At 35.7% G+C, this 19,256-nt stretch overlaps 1 protein-coding gene across 2 annotated transcripts in view; it reads left to right on the top strand.

Annotated features, from left to right (window-relative positions):
• Window positions 1-19,256, top strand: part of Vav3 (vav guanine nucleotide exchange factor 3) — a 364,771-nt gene that overhangs the window by 185,690 nt on the left and 159,825 nt on the right. For both annotated transcript variants that reach the window (XM_063255201.1, XM_063255206.1), the window contains exons 10-15: window positions 6,759-6,854; window positions 10,242-10,310; window positions 11,891-11,977; window positions 15,961-16,046; window positions 17,626-17,758; window positions 18,438-18,547. In XM_063255201.1, coding sequence (XP_063111271.1) covers window positions 6,759-6,854; window positions 10,242-10,310; window positions 11,891-11,977; window positions 15,961-16,046; window positions 17,626-17,758; window positions 18,438-18,547 — 581 coding nt within the window. The remainder of the gene's footprint in view (window positions 1-6,758; window positions 6,855-10,241; window positions 10,311-11,890; window positions 11,978-15,960; window positions 16,047-17,625; window positions 17,759-18,437; window positions 18,548-19,256) is intronic.

Genomic DNA, 19,256 nt, shown 5'->3' with positions numbered 1-19,256 from the left:
TTCAAACTCGAAATAATCTCCCAGATAAAAGAAGAAATGATAAAAGAAATGAAAGAGATTCTAAATATATCTAAAGAAAACACAGATAAAAAATTGGAGGAACTAAACAAAAAGATAGAATCCCTAGACGAGCAATATAAGAAACAAACAGAATACATAATGCAGATGCACAGAGATATACAGGAAATAAAAAACTCCACTGAAAGTTGTAAAAACCGCCTTAATGAAAGTGAAGATAGAATTTCAGACCTTGAAGACAGGATTGCAGCTAGTGAACAGGAAAGGAAAGATCTTTTGAAAATAACAAGGAACCAGGAAACAACAATTCAACAACTGCAAGACGATGCAAAGAAGAATAACATAAGAATGATAGGGATTAATGAAAGAGAGGGAGACAACATGAAGGATGTCAGGAGGATATTTAGAGAAGTAATAGCTGAAAATTTCCCAAGCATGAGATCAGAAACTGACATCAGGATCAGTGAAGCATATAGAACTCCAAACAGTCATAACCAAAATAAAACTACACCCAGACATATAATAGTCACCATCCCAGAAATCCAACACAAGAATAGATTATTAAAAGCTGTCAGAGAGAAAAGACAAATCACTTATAAAGGAAAACCTATCAGAATCACAGCAGACTTCTCAGCACAAACGATAAAGTCAAGAAGAGCATGGAGTGAAGTATTCCAGATCCTAAAGCAAAATGATTTCCAACCAAGACTGATATATCCTGCAAAACTATCATTCAAAATAGATGGTGCAATACGATACTTCCATGACAAAGAACAGCTGAAGAACTTCATGAACACCAAACCAACCCTGCAAAAAATATTGAAAGACAGTTTAGATACACAAAGGAAAAAACCACTAAGCAAAGCAAATAATTAAACAGAACTGAAAGATAAAGATGCAACAGCAGAGAGATAACATGTCAACAATAAACCAGCATTTAACAGTAATAACCATTAATGTAAATGGTCTCAATGCACCAATCAAAAGAAACAGACTAGCAGAATGGATCAAGAAACAAAATCCAACCATATGCTGTTTACAGGAAACCCATCTAACCCAGAAAGATACTCACAGACTGAAAGTCAAAGGATGGAAAACAATTCTCCATGCAGCAGGAATCCAAAAAAAGGCAGGAGTAGCCATTCTGTTTGCAGACAACGTGAACTTTAAACCAACAATGACCATAAAGGACAAAGAAGGTCACTACATACTCGTAAGGGGAAAACTCCAAGAGGAAGAGATAACTATCTTAAATATATACGCACCAAACTCCAGAGCACCCAGTTATATAAAACAATTATTAACAGAAATGAAAACTCAAATTATCAGTAACACAATTGTAACAGGAGACCTTAATACACCACTGACACCAAGGGACAGATCAACCAGACAGAAAATGAGCAAAGAAATAACAGAACTGAATCACACCTGTGAACAAATGGGTTTGATAGACATATACAGAATGTTCCACCCAACAACATCAGAATACACATTCTTCTCAGCAGTACATGGATCATTTTCTAAAATAGACCATATATTAGCTCACAGAACATATTTAAGCAAATGCAAAAGAGTTGAAATCATCCCTTGCATATTATCGGATCATAGCGCTCTGAAATTAGAAATTAATGACAAAGGATACTGCAAAAATTCCGCAAACACATGGAAACTAAATAACACACTCTTGAGTAATCAGTGGGTCACAGAAGAAATTGAAGAAGAAATTAAACAATACCTAAAAGAAAATGAAAATGCAGATACAACTTACCGGAATCTGTGGGATGCAATGAAAGCCGTTCTGAGAGGAAAATTTATTGCACTGAGTTCCCACATCAGGAAAACAGAACGAATACAAGTAAATAACTTGATGCTACACCTCAAACAGCTAGAAAAAGAAGAGCAAGTCAAGCCCAAAGCCAAAAGAAGAGAGGAAATTATAAGAATCAGAGCAGAAATCAATGCAATAGAGACTAAGAAAACAATCCAAAGAATCAACGAATCAAAGAGTTGGTTCTTTGAAAGAATAAATAAAATCGATAAGCCCCTAGCCAACCTTATTAAAAAAAGGAAAGAAAAAGCTCAAATTCATGCAATAAGAAATGAAAAAGGAGAAATCACTACAGACCCAATAGAAATACAGAGGAACATCAACACCTATTTCGAAAACCTCTACTCTCAAAAGTTTGATAACACAGAAGAAATAGACAGATTCTTAGAAGCATATGAAGTACCAAAGCTAGATCAAGAGGATATAAAACTGTTGAATAACCCAATCTCTGCTAATGAAATTGAGAATGTAATTGGGTCCTTGCCCACCAAGAAGAGCCCAGGCCCAGATGGATTCACTGCAGAATTCTACAAGAAATGTAAAGAAGACCTAATGCCGACACTCCTCAAACTATTCAATGAAATTGAAAGGGAAGCAATCCTTCCTAAGTCATTCCTGGAAGCAAATATTACTCTAGTACCAAAACCTGAGAAAGACCCAACTATAAAAGAGAACTATAGACCGATCTCCCTAATGAACACAGATGCAAAAATCCTCAATAAAATATTGGCAAATAGGATCCAGCAAATCATCAAGAAGATTATACACCATGACCAGGTGGGATTCATCCCAGGAATGCAAGGATGGTTCAACATACGCAAATCAATAAATGTAATCCACCATATCAATAAAGCCAAAAATAAGAATCACATGATCATCTCTATAGATGCAGAAAAAGCCTTCGATAAGGTCCAACACTTATTCATGATAAGAACTTTACAGAAAATTGGAATAAATGGTCTTTACCTCAATATAATAAAGGCCATTTATGACAAACCAACAGCCAGCATCATACTAAATGGCCAAAAATTGAAAGCCTTTACTTTAAAATCAGGCACAAGACAAGGATGTCCTTTATCACCACTCCTATTTAATATAGTACTGGAAGTACTAGCCAGAGCAATTAGGCAAGAAAGAGAAATAAAAGGGGTAAAGATAGGAAAAGAAGAAGTTAAATTATCATTGTTTGCAGATGACATGATACTCTACATAGAAGACCCCCTAAACTCCATTGAAATACTCTTAGATACAATAAATAAATTCAGTAATGTGGCTGGATACAAAATCAATACTCAGAAATCAATAGCATTCCTATACACGAACAACAAAATTACAGAGAGGGAAATAAGAGAAACTGGACTATTCACATTAGCAAGCAAAAAAATGAAATATTTAGGAATTACTCTTACGAAAGAAGTGAAAGACTTATACAGTGAAAATTATAATACACTGAAAAAGGAAATTGAAGATGATCTCAGAAAATGGAAAGACATCCCTTGCTCATGGATAGGAAGAACAAACATTGTGAAAATGGCCATTCTCCCAAAACTGTTATACAGATTCAATGCAATCCCAATAGAAATACCATTAACATACCTTATAGATCTAGAGAAATCACTCCTAAATTTCATCTGGAACCAGAAGAGACCTAGAATCGCAAAGGCAATTCTAAGCAGCAAAGACAAAGCAGGAGGCATCACAATCCCTGACTTGAAGTTATACTACAAAGCAACAGTAGTAAAATCAACATGGTATTGGAATCAAAACAGAGCTGAAGATCAGTGGAATAGATTAGAAGATACAACCACAACTACGAACACACTCAACCACCTTATTTTTGATAAAGGAGCCAAGCAGGTTCACTGGAAGAACGACAGTCTCTTTAATAAATGGTGCTGGAAAAACTGGCTCTCCATTTGCCGAAAACTAAAGCTAGACCCATGTCTATCACCATGTACTAAATTAAAATGTAAATGGGTCAAAGATCTGAATATTAAAACAGAAACACTAAATCTATTGGAAGACAAAATAGGTAGAAACCTTGGAGACATAGGAGTAGGTAAAGAATTCATGAACAGGACTCAAACCGCACGGGAAATACTTCCCAGAATCAATAACTGGGACCACTTCTTATTAAAAAGTTTCTGCATGTCAAAAGAAATCTCCAGCATAGTGAAAAGAAAACCCACAAACTGGGAAAAGATTTTAGTGAACTCTCTCTCAGACAAGGGCCTCTTGTCTAAAACATATAAAGAATTAAAGAAACTCAGACCTCCGAAATTCAAAGATCCAATCCAAAAATGGGCATCTGAGATGAATATGCAATTCTCAGATGAAGAAATGCAAATGGCAAATAAATACATGAAAAAATGCTCATCATCATTGGTCATTAGAGAAATGCAAATTAAAACCACACTGAGATACCATCTCACTCCTGAAAGAATGGCCAGGATCAAGAAAACCGACAACAAATGCTGGAGAGGCTGTGGGGAAAAAGGAACTCTCCTGCACTGCTGGTGGGAGTGTAGACTGGTACAGCCTTTGTGGAGATCTGTCTGGAGATTTCTCAAAAAGTTGGGACTGGAAATCCCATTTATTCCAGCTATTCCACTTCTAGGCATATTCCCAGAAGAACTGAAAGCATCATACCACAGTGATATATGTGCACCTATGTTTATAGCAGCACAATTTGTAATCGCCAGATCTTGGAAACAACCCAAGTGCCCATCAACTGAGGAATGGATAAAAAAGTTGTGGTATTTCTATACAATGGAGTATTATTCAGCTATAAAGAAGGATCACATTGAGATATTTATCAATAAATGGGCACAGCTTGAGACCATACTCATAAGTGAAATAAATCAATCTCGCATGTGTGAATACCGAATAGTTTCCCTAACGTAAGTAATGATTCAAATATATAAAAATATGTGGTAATCATGATTCCCCATTAGGTGGCCTTGAAGCCTTATAAAGTTTTCACTCATTAATTAGAAAGGCTTTATTCTGGGCTTCTTGATATGAAAATATTTGAAGCTAGAGTATATGAAGTTTTACCCAAATATTTCAAGGAAAAAGACACTATGGTAACTACTACTAAGTCAGGTTATAAGGTGGTGAAGTACTAGGTTATTGAAACAGTCATGCTGTGACCTCTATTGTTATATTGTTATGTCCTGTTTTATCTCAATCTCCCCCTTATTGTTTCAAAAAAATTATTTAGTCATTTCTTATGTTTGTCTTAATTAAAGAAAAAATTCAAAAAAATTAGGATATATAAATAGTAACTCTTTTCGATTTCCTATTAACTTGTTTTGAAGTCCTGTAGTACTCCCACGATCTTGTTTTGACTGATTAGACTCTGTTCCATTCTATATGATAGTATCAAGTTTGAAGACATAGGCAACTACTTTGAAGACAATAAGATTCACTAAGATACCCATTCTGGTTTGACTATTGTCTTCTTTGGAAGTCCTGTAATGTTTACAACATCTAAGTTTTATTGGTCTTGTTCTCTACTGTTTTGTCCAACTTTATAATATCTAATAAGATAGACAATTCTTTTTAAGGAAACAAGGGACAACGTTGATAACCATTGTTGATAAACTTGTACTCTGTTCTACACCATGTGCTACGTCTATCCTTGGTATTGACTGACAGCTTTGTTTTGCCATATTTGACTGTATTCTTCCCCCCCCCCAAAGAAAGTAATAAGCACTAAGGAGTAATAAAATCCAAGATGTGTAAATTTTGTTGTAAAAAAGAGAGGGAAAAAAAAAAAAAAGGAGCTCTAACGGATATAACAGCAAGTGTGTTTGGGGGTGTTAAATAGCTGACTTTATCAATGTTTTTGGAACATTGAACACAGCTGTTTGCAGTCTCCCTGTTTGAATGTCCACCTTGTGTTCTTTGATACTGTGATTTGAGGAACTATTTTCAAGAAAATAGTGTGTAATCTACTAGCAGGTAATTTCTTACTGTTATGGTTTTTTGTTTTGTTTTGTTTTGTTTTGTTTTGTAGTTCTGTATTGCGTGTACCCTTACGCCGCTTTGGTTTGTTTTGTGTTTTTCTCTTTTTCCTCTTAAAAAAAAAAAAAAAACATGAATATAGTAGTGAGCTTATAGTTTAGCAAGTTTTCACACTTAACTGTTCTGTTTTATTCAGTTTAATAAATATTTATTGAAAATTAGATTCTTAGGGACTTCAGGGACATGCTAAAGACTTTAAGATTGTGTTGGAGAAGACATTAAGTATAACAACTGAATAACTGCAGAGGCACACAGAAGTTATAGGAGGGAGAGAGAGAGAGAGAGAGAGAGAGAGAGAGAGAGAGAGAGAGACAGAGAGAGAGACAGAGAGAGAGAGAGACAGAGAGAGACAGAGAGAGAGAGAGACAGACAGACAGACAGAGAGAGAGAGACAGAGAGAGAGAGAGAGAGAGAGAGAGGAAAAAACTGCAAAAAAACAAACACCAGAACACAGTTTCAGCTGAGATTATTTCTAAAGGCCTACAGGTATAGTTCTGAAAGAGGTTGGCAAATTTTGCTGGAGGCAGGAAAAAGCACAAGGCGTTTGGGTAGAACTGAGCGAACTGCAGCCTGAAGCTCACAGCAAGTTTGCAGAGTAGGGGCTTACCCTTGGCTTCTGTCTGCAAGCCCACTGGGAGAAGGTAAGGTTGTGAGAGTCTCAGAAAGGCCCTGCGTAGCCAAGATTTTTCACGAGAGACAATAATTTTCATTTGTATAATAGTTCTGTTTGAAATACTACAAGATTTTTTTTTAACATTTAAAACACTATTATTTAGAAAGAATGATTTTTAAGGAAAAGAAAAATATTTATTGAAAATGGTTCTGTTTGTGGACTGAGTGTCTTGAGAAAACTAACAAAACATTTTAAAAAATATGTCATTAGGAATGTTCCAAAAGAGCAAATAATGGGAAATTTACACTTCGAGATTTGCTTGTGGTTCCTATGCAACGTGTTTTGAAGTATCATCTTCTGCTTCAGGTATGTAACGTAAAGTTGTTTGTTTATGGTTCAGTTACTTATTTACCAAAATACTAGTGAGGCATCAACTATGTTGTCTATACTCGTATTTTAGGTCCTCTGATTTTATAATTTTGAATTTTTACATGGCTATGCAGAAATATTCAAAATAGCTGGACTTGTTTTCTTCCTTTTAGCGAAAATGTTTCTATATTTGCCACAAAGTCACATTTTTTGTCTCTCAAATGAGACTGACTAAAGAGTAAAAACAAAAAAGTAAGTAAAAGGGAAATATCCCTCCAACCAAGTTTTCTTTGGTGAGCAGTAATCATTTATTAGGGTTTAAAGGCCCTTGAATTTGGGCAGATTAGTGGTGTTAAGCCCTTAGCCTTGTACAAAAAGCTAAAAGACTGTGTCACATTCTGCAATGCCTTCTATTGTGCTACCTTGTAATAACTACATTTATTTTGAAGTGATTCTTGTTATGTTTAACCTACAAAGCTTATGGTTTCCACGGTTAGCCCTCTAATGAGGGTGGAGAGTCTTATAAATTTAATTTGATACTATACCAGGAGACTCATTAGTTCTGCTCCAAAGAAATGTCTTACTGTATTAGTCTGTCAGCTCTGCTGATGCTTGTGAAATGTCATTTTGAAAAGATCTACTACCTGTATGTGAAATATAATTTTGAGTCTGCTGTGCTTTGTACATCTTGTATATTAAATTTTTGAACTGTAGCCACAAAATTATTAGTCATCTTTATTTTTGTTCTACTGAGAAATCAGAAAAATTCAAACCCTGATTATTCTTTAAAAATGCATTAAAACATTTATGAAACCTGAACTCAAAGCAACTTAATCTAATTGAATTTTATGAAAGAATAATAAGACTCAGGCAATCAGTTTCCAAGGCATTTTGGAACTAAAAATACGTCCAAAATAAGATAATAATTTACTGTGTAACTTAAATGCAGTCAAATATTGATTGAAGAATTTAGAAGGTGCAATTTTAAAGGAATATCTATTTTTGTCTTCATGGGCTTTTACATAGACTTAGAAAACTATAAAATACGTCCACCTTTAAAAAAAAAACTCATTGAACTTTCCTCCCATTTCTGTTGATTTGTATTTTAAGTTTTAAGATTTTGTTGGTTCCTTGATGAGTTTTTAAAATATTTTGGGTACTACATGTAAATTGCTAGAAATATTTTTTTATCTCAAACTAGTATAGAACAAAATTTTATCTGATGTCTAGACATTTTTTGAACAAATCTGTTATAAATTTGCACATTTTCTGTATACCAGTATACTTCCTGGGGAAATAATTTTTGAAATGTGTGATGATTTGAAATCACAGATTTATAAACATTAGAATATTTTATATTAATAATGTTAGAAACTTTAAGAATAATTTATTATTTTCATTTAATAAAGTAAGTAAAAATAGAAATTAAAGAACATAATTTTGACAAAATTTTATACTTAGCAGGTTCTTGATCTGTTGATCCTGCTCAAAACAGAAAAGACTACTGGCACTGAATTCAGCAAAGACGTTTTGGATGGTTCCCCTGTGCCAAACACATTATGACAGGTCTTACACTGTCATAAAGTTCATCATTTAGGAGGGAAAAATGAAATGGAATTTGTCAAGTGTAACACAAGGTGATAGGTACATAGAAGAGACATAAGTGATACAAATGAAAATCTCTCTGATTATGCCTAAGGAGGCTGGGGAATCTATGTAGAATCCTCAGCTTCTCAGAGGACTGATGCTTTTTTTTTTTTAAGTTTTTTTTTATTTAGAGAAAAAAAGCAAAACAAAAAAGGGTAGAAATAATACAAAATTTCAAAAAAATAACAGTAAGAAATGACTAGTCAAAAAAAGTAAGAAATCACTAGTTGACAAATTATATATTGTTATCTTAGAAGTAGTTTAAGTTAAAAATGAAAGCATAAAAAATGGACAAACAATGATAGTACAAACTATTCTGTTTGATGAACTTGATTTGATTTTTGAAAGATGAGTAACATTTGATAGGTTAGAAAAGAAGAGGTTTGTAAAGAAAGAAAATGTTTTTTTATGGGAGATATCATCAGTCATGTTTTAAGAATATAATTTAGCATGAATAGAATATAGGTTGCTTGAGTAAGACATGGAAAGTGAGAAGTTTATAGAGGCATGCAGAACTCAGATCATAAGGAGCCCGTGCATCATAGAAATTCAAGCAGGGTACAGAGACAGGCTCTGATTGAGCTGAGTGAATAGAAGTCCAGTTAGAAGACTATTATAATGACCTGCTTAAAAATGAGAATGGCAGTGAACCAAGGTATGGGCCAGGAGTATGATTTCCAGGGGCCAGGATGAAAGTATCAGCAGGTCACAGCGGGGGAGGGATGAGCACAGAGTTTGGGACACATTTCAGGTTCTGGCTTAAGTGATTACACTGATGGTAGTGCCCTTTTTCAGTCAAACATACATGGGAATGAGAGTTAATATGCATTAAATTGTGGGCGTGCTGGATTTGAGGAGCCCAGAGAGACCTGTAGAACTGTTGAGTTTGATGTTTGAGACAGGGACTTATGTGTGAATTCTGATGAGCGCTTTCGAGGGGATCCCTGCATTAGCTGACAGTTGCCATCATGACAGTTGTTGCACTAGGATTTGTGGAGTATGTAAACTTAAGAATGAGAGAGCATAGGGTGAAAATTTTGGGAATTATAACTTTCTATGGTGCAAATAAAGAAAGAAGAAAATATGGAAGACTAAGGAATAGGCAGAAATTTAGGAATTATAAAGAAACAGTAACCACAGGGACAATAAAGTATCCTGATATCCCTGAAATGGAGGGAGATGTGGTCATCGGAATCAAAACCTACCGAGCATTCGAATGTGATAGTATGTGAAAGGGATCAATTCAATTAGGATTGGGAAGTTTTTCATAATAATTGGAACTCAGCATTAGAGAAATAGTGGAGCATTGAATTCAGATTTGTCATTGAAAGGAAGCTATTTCCAAGGACTTTGCATGCTATTTTGCTGTCTGGTTTGTCTTGCAGTTTGATGCTTTTAATGAAAAGAGAGCCTAGTTTTGTTAAATTTATCATATTATTGAGAGTATAATAATAAGGGTCATTCATTCATGCATGCATGCATTTGGTGATACTGAGGACTGCATCCAGGGTCTTCACGTCCCCAGCCCTTTTCACTGTTACTTTTTATATTTCATTTGAGAGAGGGTCTAGCTAAGTTATCCCGACTGGGCTTGAATTTTCTGTCCTCCTGCCTCAGCCTCCCAGAATGCTGAGATTACAGGCTTGTGCCATAACATCTGACTAAAAAATGTTTCATATCTTTTGTGTTAGTTTTGATTTGATGAAAGTAGTAAAGACTAGCCTGTATGTCTCACAGGAGCTGGTCAAGCATACCACGGATCCCATCGAAAAGGCAAATCTGAAACTGGCTCTTGATGCAATGAAGGTAAGGCAAATATGTTTCGTATTATTTTGTTCATGCCTACAAACAATAGAATTATACCTGTTAATATGTGTATATGTCATGCTGATATATTATAATACACATTTATTTTTGGTAGGGAGAATAGTGTAATCTTTACTGCCATAAATATTCTTGCATGGATTTCATTGTAGGACAAATGCACATAAAACTGAGAGGTATATTAAAATAGCTTTTGTACAAGTTTGCAAACTTTTAAAACTACCAGGAGTAATTAAATAACTGGTTGAATTTTATATTCTTTTGAATGTTATTAATAGAGAACTTGTAGTTTGTGTAAGCAGGAGGTCAGCGAGTGACTGGAGAAACACCTGTGTGTGATTCATTTTCCTCCAGGGAGCTTGTCTGCAGGTTTACCTATGTGGATGCTGTCTGGATAGCGTATGAATCAGTTTCAGCTTGGATTTATATTTTCAGTGAAATCTTAAAAATCAAACAGGAAGACAAAGGATATTTCGAACATATTACAGAACACGTAAAATGCCAATTTCCACATAATGCCAAATCAACGTAACTTTGAAAAAAAGTGTGCCTAATTGAAAAGTAAATATTTGTTTTTAAAAAACAAATAACAACATGACCTTGCTAAGAGAAATGTATAATTACCTACTCAATGTCAGTGTTAGTTTTGTTGCTGAGCTGATTTTAATATCACTACCAGGAAATGTCACACAGCTGTAATGAAGTTTCTTATTGAAGTAGTTGTTAGATGCATCCTGTGACAAATCAGACTTTTATTTAGAATGCAGTTAGGAACTCATTGTGTAGAGGTGTGTTTCTACTGTTGCAGATGAATTTAAGAAGGCAGAGAAAAAAGAAAAAGAGCTCAGAAAACAAAATCTGGAGCACATGTAACAAAAATAGCTAGTTACAGTATGGGAACATTAGATAATGTTTTCTCAAATATAAGAAAAGCCATTTAAAATAGGTGATGGCCCATGGAAAAACGTGACCAGCATTTTCTGTTCACCTCAATGTAGTTTTTATGCTGTTTAGTTCTTCACTTCTTCATTTCTCCTTTTATTAATTCTTCAAAATTGAACCAGCCCCCTTGACTGCATGGTCCCAGGAACTAGTACGTTGCACAAACCAGTCTTTCTTAGGGTCATTGTATAGAACTCAGTTACCTTTTGTCTCCCTGCTCATCCTTCATGATTGCCTATAGTCCACGCTGTATAAAGATGATTCTTCTGAGGTCAGGTGGAGAGAGGGTACTTGGATCACAGCCTGCTGACCTAGTTTTCTTGTTGCTGCTCTGCAAAGCAGCATATTTTGTTTTTGTTTCTTAAGGCAGCAACACACTTGCTCCGCTTAGGGGTGTGGTAAATGACAACTCTTCAGTCCTCCCAGCTGTATGCTGGGACATTTTTAAATTGTTGTCAAGATGCAGCTTTGATTGATTGAATGTTCATTTTATTGTTGAAAAGTTACGGTAGTTACTTTTACCACTCTTGGAACTAATGATGTGTTTTCTTTCAAGCAGTTTGCATCTCTTCTCTAATCCTAGTATGCCTTCTTTTTGTACCCTTCTCTTTGTTCTTTAGGATTTGGCACAATATGTGAATGAAGTCAAAAGAGATAATGAGACCCTTCGTGAGATTAAACAGTTTCAGCTATCTATAGAAAACTTGGTATGTAATTAGCTTCTCCATACAGTTTCTTACCCCATATGGTGGGGGGAGGATATTCTAAGAGCTGTTTTGAAGTAAAGATAAGTTAACCTTCAAGTTTCTGTTGTTTGTTCGATTTTCCCCACCTGAGGGCGTTCAAATAGATAGTTAGTGGCACCTATGGCTTCACACTGTCTGAAATCATAACCATTGTTTGTGTCCCTCCCTATCAATAGTCTGCCTTTTCTATGGTCTGAATTTCAAACATTGGAGTCCACTTTCATCTTTTCTTTCCCTCAACCCTATACATACTCAGGGCTGACAGTTGTTCACTAACTCGGTTTACATGTATTTACTGGGTATATCTGTGTGCCCGAAATGTTGCCTGAGGCAAGCCTGTGCCTATCCAGATGCTGGTCTCCTGACTGAAGAAAGAGGCACAAGAGAGGTTTGAAATGTCAGATTGAGGTTGGAGCTGTGAATGAAAGGGCTTCACCTGATGACACTGCAGGAAGTCCTAGTTTAGATAAGATGGCCAGAAAAGTTCTTTGGATCACTTATCATTTGAATTGGAACCTAACAGATAAGAGGTCACATGAAGTTCTTGGGGAAATCCAGGTAGAAGTCTCAGCAGGTGACATGCCTGGAATCTGCAAGAGCCCTGTGTGTTGCGAAGCTGGAGGGGAAGTGTGGCTGGAGGCCTCTGCAGTGTGAGGGCGGCCAGAAGTGGACAGTACAAACATGCGGGCCAAGCAGGGGTTTATTGTGACCAGGAGAGCCAGACCACTCTTCCACCAGGGAGGATCACTGACTGATTGACATTACAATACCTCTTGGGGGCATCTGATCAGCAAGCTCTTGAAGTGGTTTCCAGAGAGAATGGAGTAACTTGTGTCTACTACAGAGAATAGATTTAAAATACTTTGGGTGGTAGAGTAATTTTATTGCTTCTTTCTCTGAAACATTCTAAGCCTCCCTTTCTTTTTGATGAACAACCACTTCTTCATCTCGAGAAACTATCATTGGCCTTCTTTCCAGTCCCAGCAATCTCTAATCATCTGCCCATATAACTGCAGTTCTAAAACACAGATCGCTCAACTCACCTTCTTTGCTCAACTTTTCAAGCTTCTGGTGCCGTCATTATTCAGACCTTAGACATCTTTAAGAGCCTTAATTAGCTGGATTTAAACTGTTTTCCTGAACTTGGCCATCATATTTTATATTAATTGTATTTGGTATTGTGAAGATTCTGCTGTATTTATTATAAAGTCTCCAGTTTTCAGTATCTGCCTTTGATTGTAATCATCTCAGAATCTAGCAGTGATGGAGAATCTTTTAGAGCTTTTAATATTACAAACAGCCCAACACAGCACATATGCAAAAATTCACTACCATTGGCCTAGAGTATCTCTGCAGCTATTCCCTATAAAATTCCTTCAAGGTTCAACCTAAAAGAAATCACTTTTTTTAATCTCTCATGCCTTTCTCTTTGAAATTCATAATGTAGTCCCTGGACAGCTACATAGCTTTAAAAAATTGCAGTAAAATGTATACATATTAAATTTACCATCTTAAATAACAAAGGTAGCATTGGTATATGCACAGTGTTGTAAACCATCGCTACCATCTGTCTCCAGAACTTTCCTTCTGCAAAGCAGAAAGTCTGCACCCATGCTCAGGCTTCCCATTTCCTCTCCCTTCTGTGCTTAGAAGCCAGCATGCTGTGTTCAGTCTCTATGAATCTGACCACACTAGATATCATTTATAAATGGAATCAAACAATAGTTGTTCTTTTGTGATTGATTTTATTTACCTTGGTGTTTTAGGGTTTATCCATGTTGTAGTATATGACAAAACTTTCCTTTTTCTTTCTGAATTTTCTATCTTTTAAAGTCTGAATGATACATCATTGTATCAGGGTATCCCACATTTGATTATGCATACTTTTTTGTTCATGCAGTCATCCATAAACATTTGGCTCACCTCCTCCTTTCAGTGGTAGTTGTAATATGCATAGGGATGTCAGTATCTATTCCAGGGTTTGCTTGTGCTTCTGTTGTCTATATACCTACAAGTATGGTTTTTTGATTATATGGCAATTCTGTGTTTAAATTTTCGAGGAATTCCATACCACTTTCCATGGCAGTGGCTATTTTTTTTATGTTTCTATTACAAATTAATTGAGGGGTCTGTTTTCTACATATTTTGGTCATTTCTTATTCATTTTTCATTAATGTATATATATTAATAGACATCTTAATGAGTGTGAAGTAGTATCTCTTTGTTGTTTTGACTTGTATTTCTTAGTGATTAATGATACTGACATTTTTTCATGTGTTTACTGGTTACTTGTATATCTTTTTTAGAGATATCTATTTAAATGCATTGGCCATTTTTGAATCAGGTTGTTTTCTGAAAACAACCTGAAAAAGAATTTGTAGTTCTGAAAAAGAATTTGTAGTTCTTTTTCCTTTTTTTTTTTTTTCTTTCTTTTGGAGACAGGGTTTTACTATGTAGTTCAGGCTGACTTTCAACTGTGTAGCCCAGCGTGGCTTCAAACTCAGAGTGATACTCCTGCCTCAGCTTCCCCTGGGATTACAGTCCTGCATCAGCATACCTGGCCTGAATTTATAGTTCTTTACATACATCTTGCCTACCAGTTTCTTATCAGGAAGATGATTTGTAAATAATTTATTCTCTGGCTCACCTTTTTAGTTGTTTATAGTGTCCTTGAGGCACAAAAGTTTTCAATTTTGATGAAATCGGATTTATCAATCTTTTTCATTGCTTATGCTTTTGGTGTTATCCAAGGAATCTTTGCTGAATCCAATGACATAAATTTTCCATTTTCTTGTAAGACCTTTAAGGTCTTGTCCTAGTTTGAATAAATCAATATGTGATATAAAAGAAAAGTTCACCTTTATTCCATGTGGCTTTCCAGGTTTCCTAGCACCCTTTGTTGAAAAGCTGTCCTTTTTCCATTGAATGCTCTTGGCACCCCATTGAAAATGATTTTGACCATGCATGTGAAGTCTTGTTTCTGGACCTTCTTTGATTTGAATTGGTGTATATGTTTGTCATTATGCCAAAGTCGTAATTGTTGTAGCTTTGGGGAATTAGAATTCTAATTTTGAAATTAGAAAGCATGAGATACTCAACTTTGTTCTTTTTCAAGATTACTTTGGCTTATTCAGGGTCCTTTGAGGATCCATATGAATTTTTGGATGGAAATTTTTTTCTGCAAAGAAATTGGGATTTTGATAGAGATCATTTATTGTTACACTTTCTTATAAAAGTTAATCACACATCTATTCCCTTAATCACAGTAGAATCTTTAGATGTTAATGATAGTTCATTTTTCTCTTAAGTACAGTAAGTACACTTCTAATAGTTTGATTGTTTACCTTTGGAGAAATAGATCGTTATTTTTATTAAGCCAGAAATTTTCATTTTTGAGACCTAAGCTCCAGGCAACCTCCCCTGACTCTCAAGACCCGACTGAATCCCTGTCCTGTGTGCTTCCTTCCAGGCAATCTGCATTTGTAATTGCATCCTTCTGTGACTACTTACTCTTCCACTGGACAGTCTGTCCCATGAGGGAAGAAGTGTGCATATCATTGTATCCTATGTCTGTTGCATAGGACAGAGTGCTAGGACGAAGTGTCTGTTACATAGGACAAAGTGTCTGCTGCATGAAGTAGATGCTCAACGAGTGTTAGTACCTAGAAATTTTTTTTGTGATTTATATTCTAGTTATTTACCTTGTCTGGTATTTAACATCCTTTTTAAGATTATAAATAAAATTGATGTTCTCAGTAAATCCCTGGGACTAAGAAGGTCAGATGGCTTTTGACAGAGTGTCATACAGTCCTGTATGTTAGAGAGAGAGATAAAACTGTGTACAAATTTGTACTGTAATAGGTGGTCTTCCTGGAGAAATATCTTTACTAATGTTTCTGTTTCTGTGTCATTATGAAAAACTCAGACATACATTTGTATTTTAGAATCAACCAGTTTTGCTTTTTGGGAGACCTCAGGGAGATGGTGAGATTCGAATAACCACTCTGGACAAGCATACAAAGCAAGAAAGGTGAGGAGAGAAGACAAATACTTGTTTTCAAAATAAACATCAGAATTTTAAGAAAACCTTAAAACTATTTTTCCAGGGTGAAGTGGGACATGGGGGATAGAGGACAGACAGGCCGTGACTCCTAAAATTTTTTGTTATAGATACCATAGGTATCTCCTCTTTCTGCTCTGGTATGTATTGGATTCAGTAAGTTCCTAAGAACGAAATAAAAAATATAGAAGATCATCTAAGTTCAAAAAGTACACATTAAAATGATAATATCAGTGAAGTAATCATGAGTATCTACCATAAAAGCATGAATGATGCTTTTTGGTATTCACTTTAAGTAAAAATAGAAATATCCTAATAAAGGAATAATTGAATACCATGTAGTGATTAATTTTTCTTGAGGGAAATTTGTTATAGGAGTCTTTGAAAATTACTAAACTTTTCCTGGAGTCTTTAAATAAATAAACACACAGAGATACAGGCACCCAACCCCCCCCATATCTATCTATCTATCTATCTATATCTATCTATCTCTCTCTCTCTCTATATATATATATATAGATAGATATAGATATAGATATAGATATATATGTTTGTCAAACTGATGCTTTTTGTAGTTTTCTACAATCCTTGGAGAAAACAGTATGGGCCAGTAGGGGGCAGCATCGGCTCTTGCTTCCACCTTGATACCATAGATTGCTCTCAGGAGCCACAGGGCTTAAACCACAGACTTTAAAAGTGACAGAAGTACTAAAGCTCTGCGAATATAATGTTATCATCACTGTGTTACAAATATGTGTGCCAAGGACTGAGAGTTCATGAAAATATATTAATATTGGTGTTGTGTGGTAGTGTATAAGGTTTGACTTCCACCAATTTCCATTTTTTTAATGAGAAAAAAGATTTTTTAAAAAAAGAGAAATTTGACCGTAACTACTCTTGTTTATATTTTGTTCACACACTCAGGTCATGTTATAGGTTAAATCATAAAGAGCAACATAAAAAGAGTAAAAGCATAGGTTTGAAAATGTGACCAGGCTGTGACTTTTGCTCTGTACCTCATTGGCAATGTGACCTTGAGCAAATTGTCTAACTTGGATAAGTTTTGCTTTACTCCCCAGTAAGGTGAAGATGATGATACCCACCCCCAACCAGCAGGGACCTTGCGGGTATAACTTGAGTCCTGCTTATGAGAGGGCTGACCCCTTCCTTCTCATTGCATTCTGACCTAAGACTGATGTGTAGTGCATATTAGTTGCTATTTTACTGAGATTTAGCTTTTAAATTAAGAAGTAGTTGCCTATGAAAAAGCTCTACAGTTTAACTTCAGCTGGTCCTTTCAACCACTCTGCACTATCTCCCTATATGATTTCGCCCATGTTTTAACTTTGGAAGCCTGGCTGTGAAAGGCTATTTTGTGGTGAGGGGTAGATATTGCCTGGACACACATGTTCATAAAATGATGTCTCTCTCATTCTGCGACATTACCTGTTGTCTTTAATGCAAAGCAAGAATGTGTGGTCAGTGTAATTACATATTATCAGGAAAAGATGAGTACCCATGGTCCAGTCAGCCTCTCTCTCTCTCACAGGCATATCTTCTTATTTGATCTGGCAGTGATTGTATGTAAAAGGAGAGGTGATAACTACGAAATGAAGGAAATCATAGATCTCCAGCAGTACAAGATAGCCAACAACCCTACGACTGACAAAGAAAATAAGAAGGTGACTTCTTGGACATTCATAAGTATGACTGACTCATAACTCTGAACATTCAGGAAAATTATGGGAACATAGCCATTCCTCTCCACCATTATGGATACCAAAATCTGTGGGTGCTGAAGTCTATTAAGTAAAATGGTATATTTTCACGTGCCCTATGCATATTCTCTTGTATATTTTGAATCATCTCTAGATTGTTTTTAATACCAAACACAATGTAATTCCTTTGGAATGGTTATTACATTGTGTTCTTTAGGGATAGTGACAAGAAAAAGTCAGTATCTGTTCAATGCAGGTTCAATTTTTAAAAATAGTTTCCACTCACGCTTGGCTAATTCTGGGGCTATGGAACTCATGGACCAAGAGGCCGCCTGCCCATGAGTGTTGAGGTGGCTTCCTGGCACAGGTGCTTTGGGGTAGAGATTACTTAGGTGCAGGCCTCTGTGAACATAAGGACAGTGCCACATCTGGTCTGACCATTTCCAGGGCCCTAAAATCAACACAGTATAATGGACTTGTTACAGGGCAGTTGACTATGGTAACAAGTTGGATTGTTCAGTTTATATATTGAGACTGTTGTGAGGGGATTTTCAGATGGGTATAGTGGTGATTTAATGAATTTTGAAACATGATGTGTTTAATATATGACACATTTTAACCCAGAGAATGTTACTTTTAACAGTGGTCTTATGGCTTCTACCTCATCCATACCCAAGGACAAAATGGGTTGGAATTTTATTGCAAAACAAAAGATTTAAAGAAAAAATGGCTGGAACAGTTTGAAATGGCTTTGTGAGTATTTCTATTTTTAAAGGTTCTTTTTTTTTTCCTACTATTGAAATCATTTATGAATAATGAACAACCAGGGTACTCTAATGCTTGCGGCATGTGTGCGGAGGCTCTGGGAGAGTGCTGCTGGGGCTGTTCCCTTGGTAACCTGTTTTCTCCTAGGAGAGGAGTGTCAGTGGATTTCTCCAAGAGGAAGAAAGAGGGAGCTCTAACCTTCTGTTTAATGTTCTTCTCCTAGGAATATTTTAATTATTTAGCTTTCAGCAGCTCAAGAAAATATGCATTATTCTAATGATAAACTTTTAATGGAATCATTTTTTTATATATCTTAAAATTAAATACATATACTCTCCACATACACACATGTACGTACATGAATGTACCTTGAAAGATCTATTTCTTTTTTCCATTGTAAGCTCATTTATTGTTAAAATGCTGGCTAAATTGTGGTTGTACTGAATGAATGCTTTAAGGGCTTGATTTCTTTCTGTGTTCTTTCCTTTATTAAGGCCAATGCTTCAATAGAGAGGTAGGAAATAAAACAGACCTGTTTTCAAAAGAAATGGCACACAGAGCTGTAATTACCCAAGAACATGTCACACTGTAGGTGTTCCTTTTTAGTTTAGATGTTTACAAATTAAAAGGTGCATAAAAACCCTTATTGTGGAAACATTTTGGTCATCCTGAAATGAAAAGTGTTAGCAAAGTGTGG

The sequence above is a fragment of the Cavia porcellus genome, unplaced genomic scaffold, assembly GCF_034190915.1.
Source record: "Cavia porcellus strain 051 isolate PalLab524CR breed Dunkin Hartley unplaced genomic scaffold, mCavPor4.1 scaffold_1, whole genome shotgun sequence".
NCBI lineage: Eukaryota > Metazoa > Chordata > Mammalia > Rodentia > Caviidae > Cavia > Cavia porcellus.
Note: the sequence above shows the minus strand (reverse complement) of the source record. Positions and strands in the feature narration are given on the sequence as shown.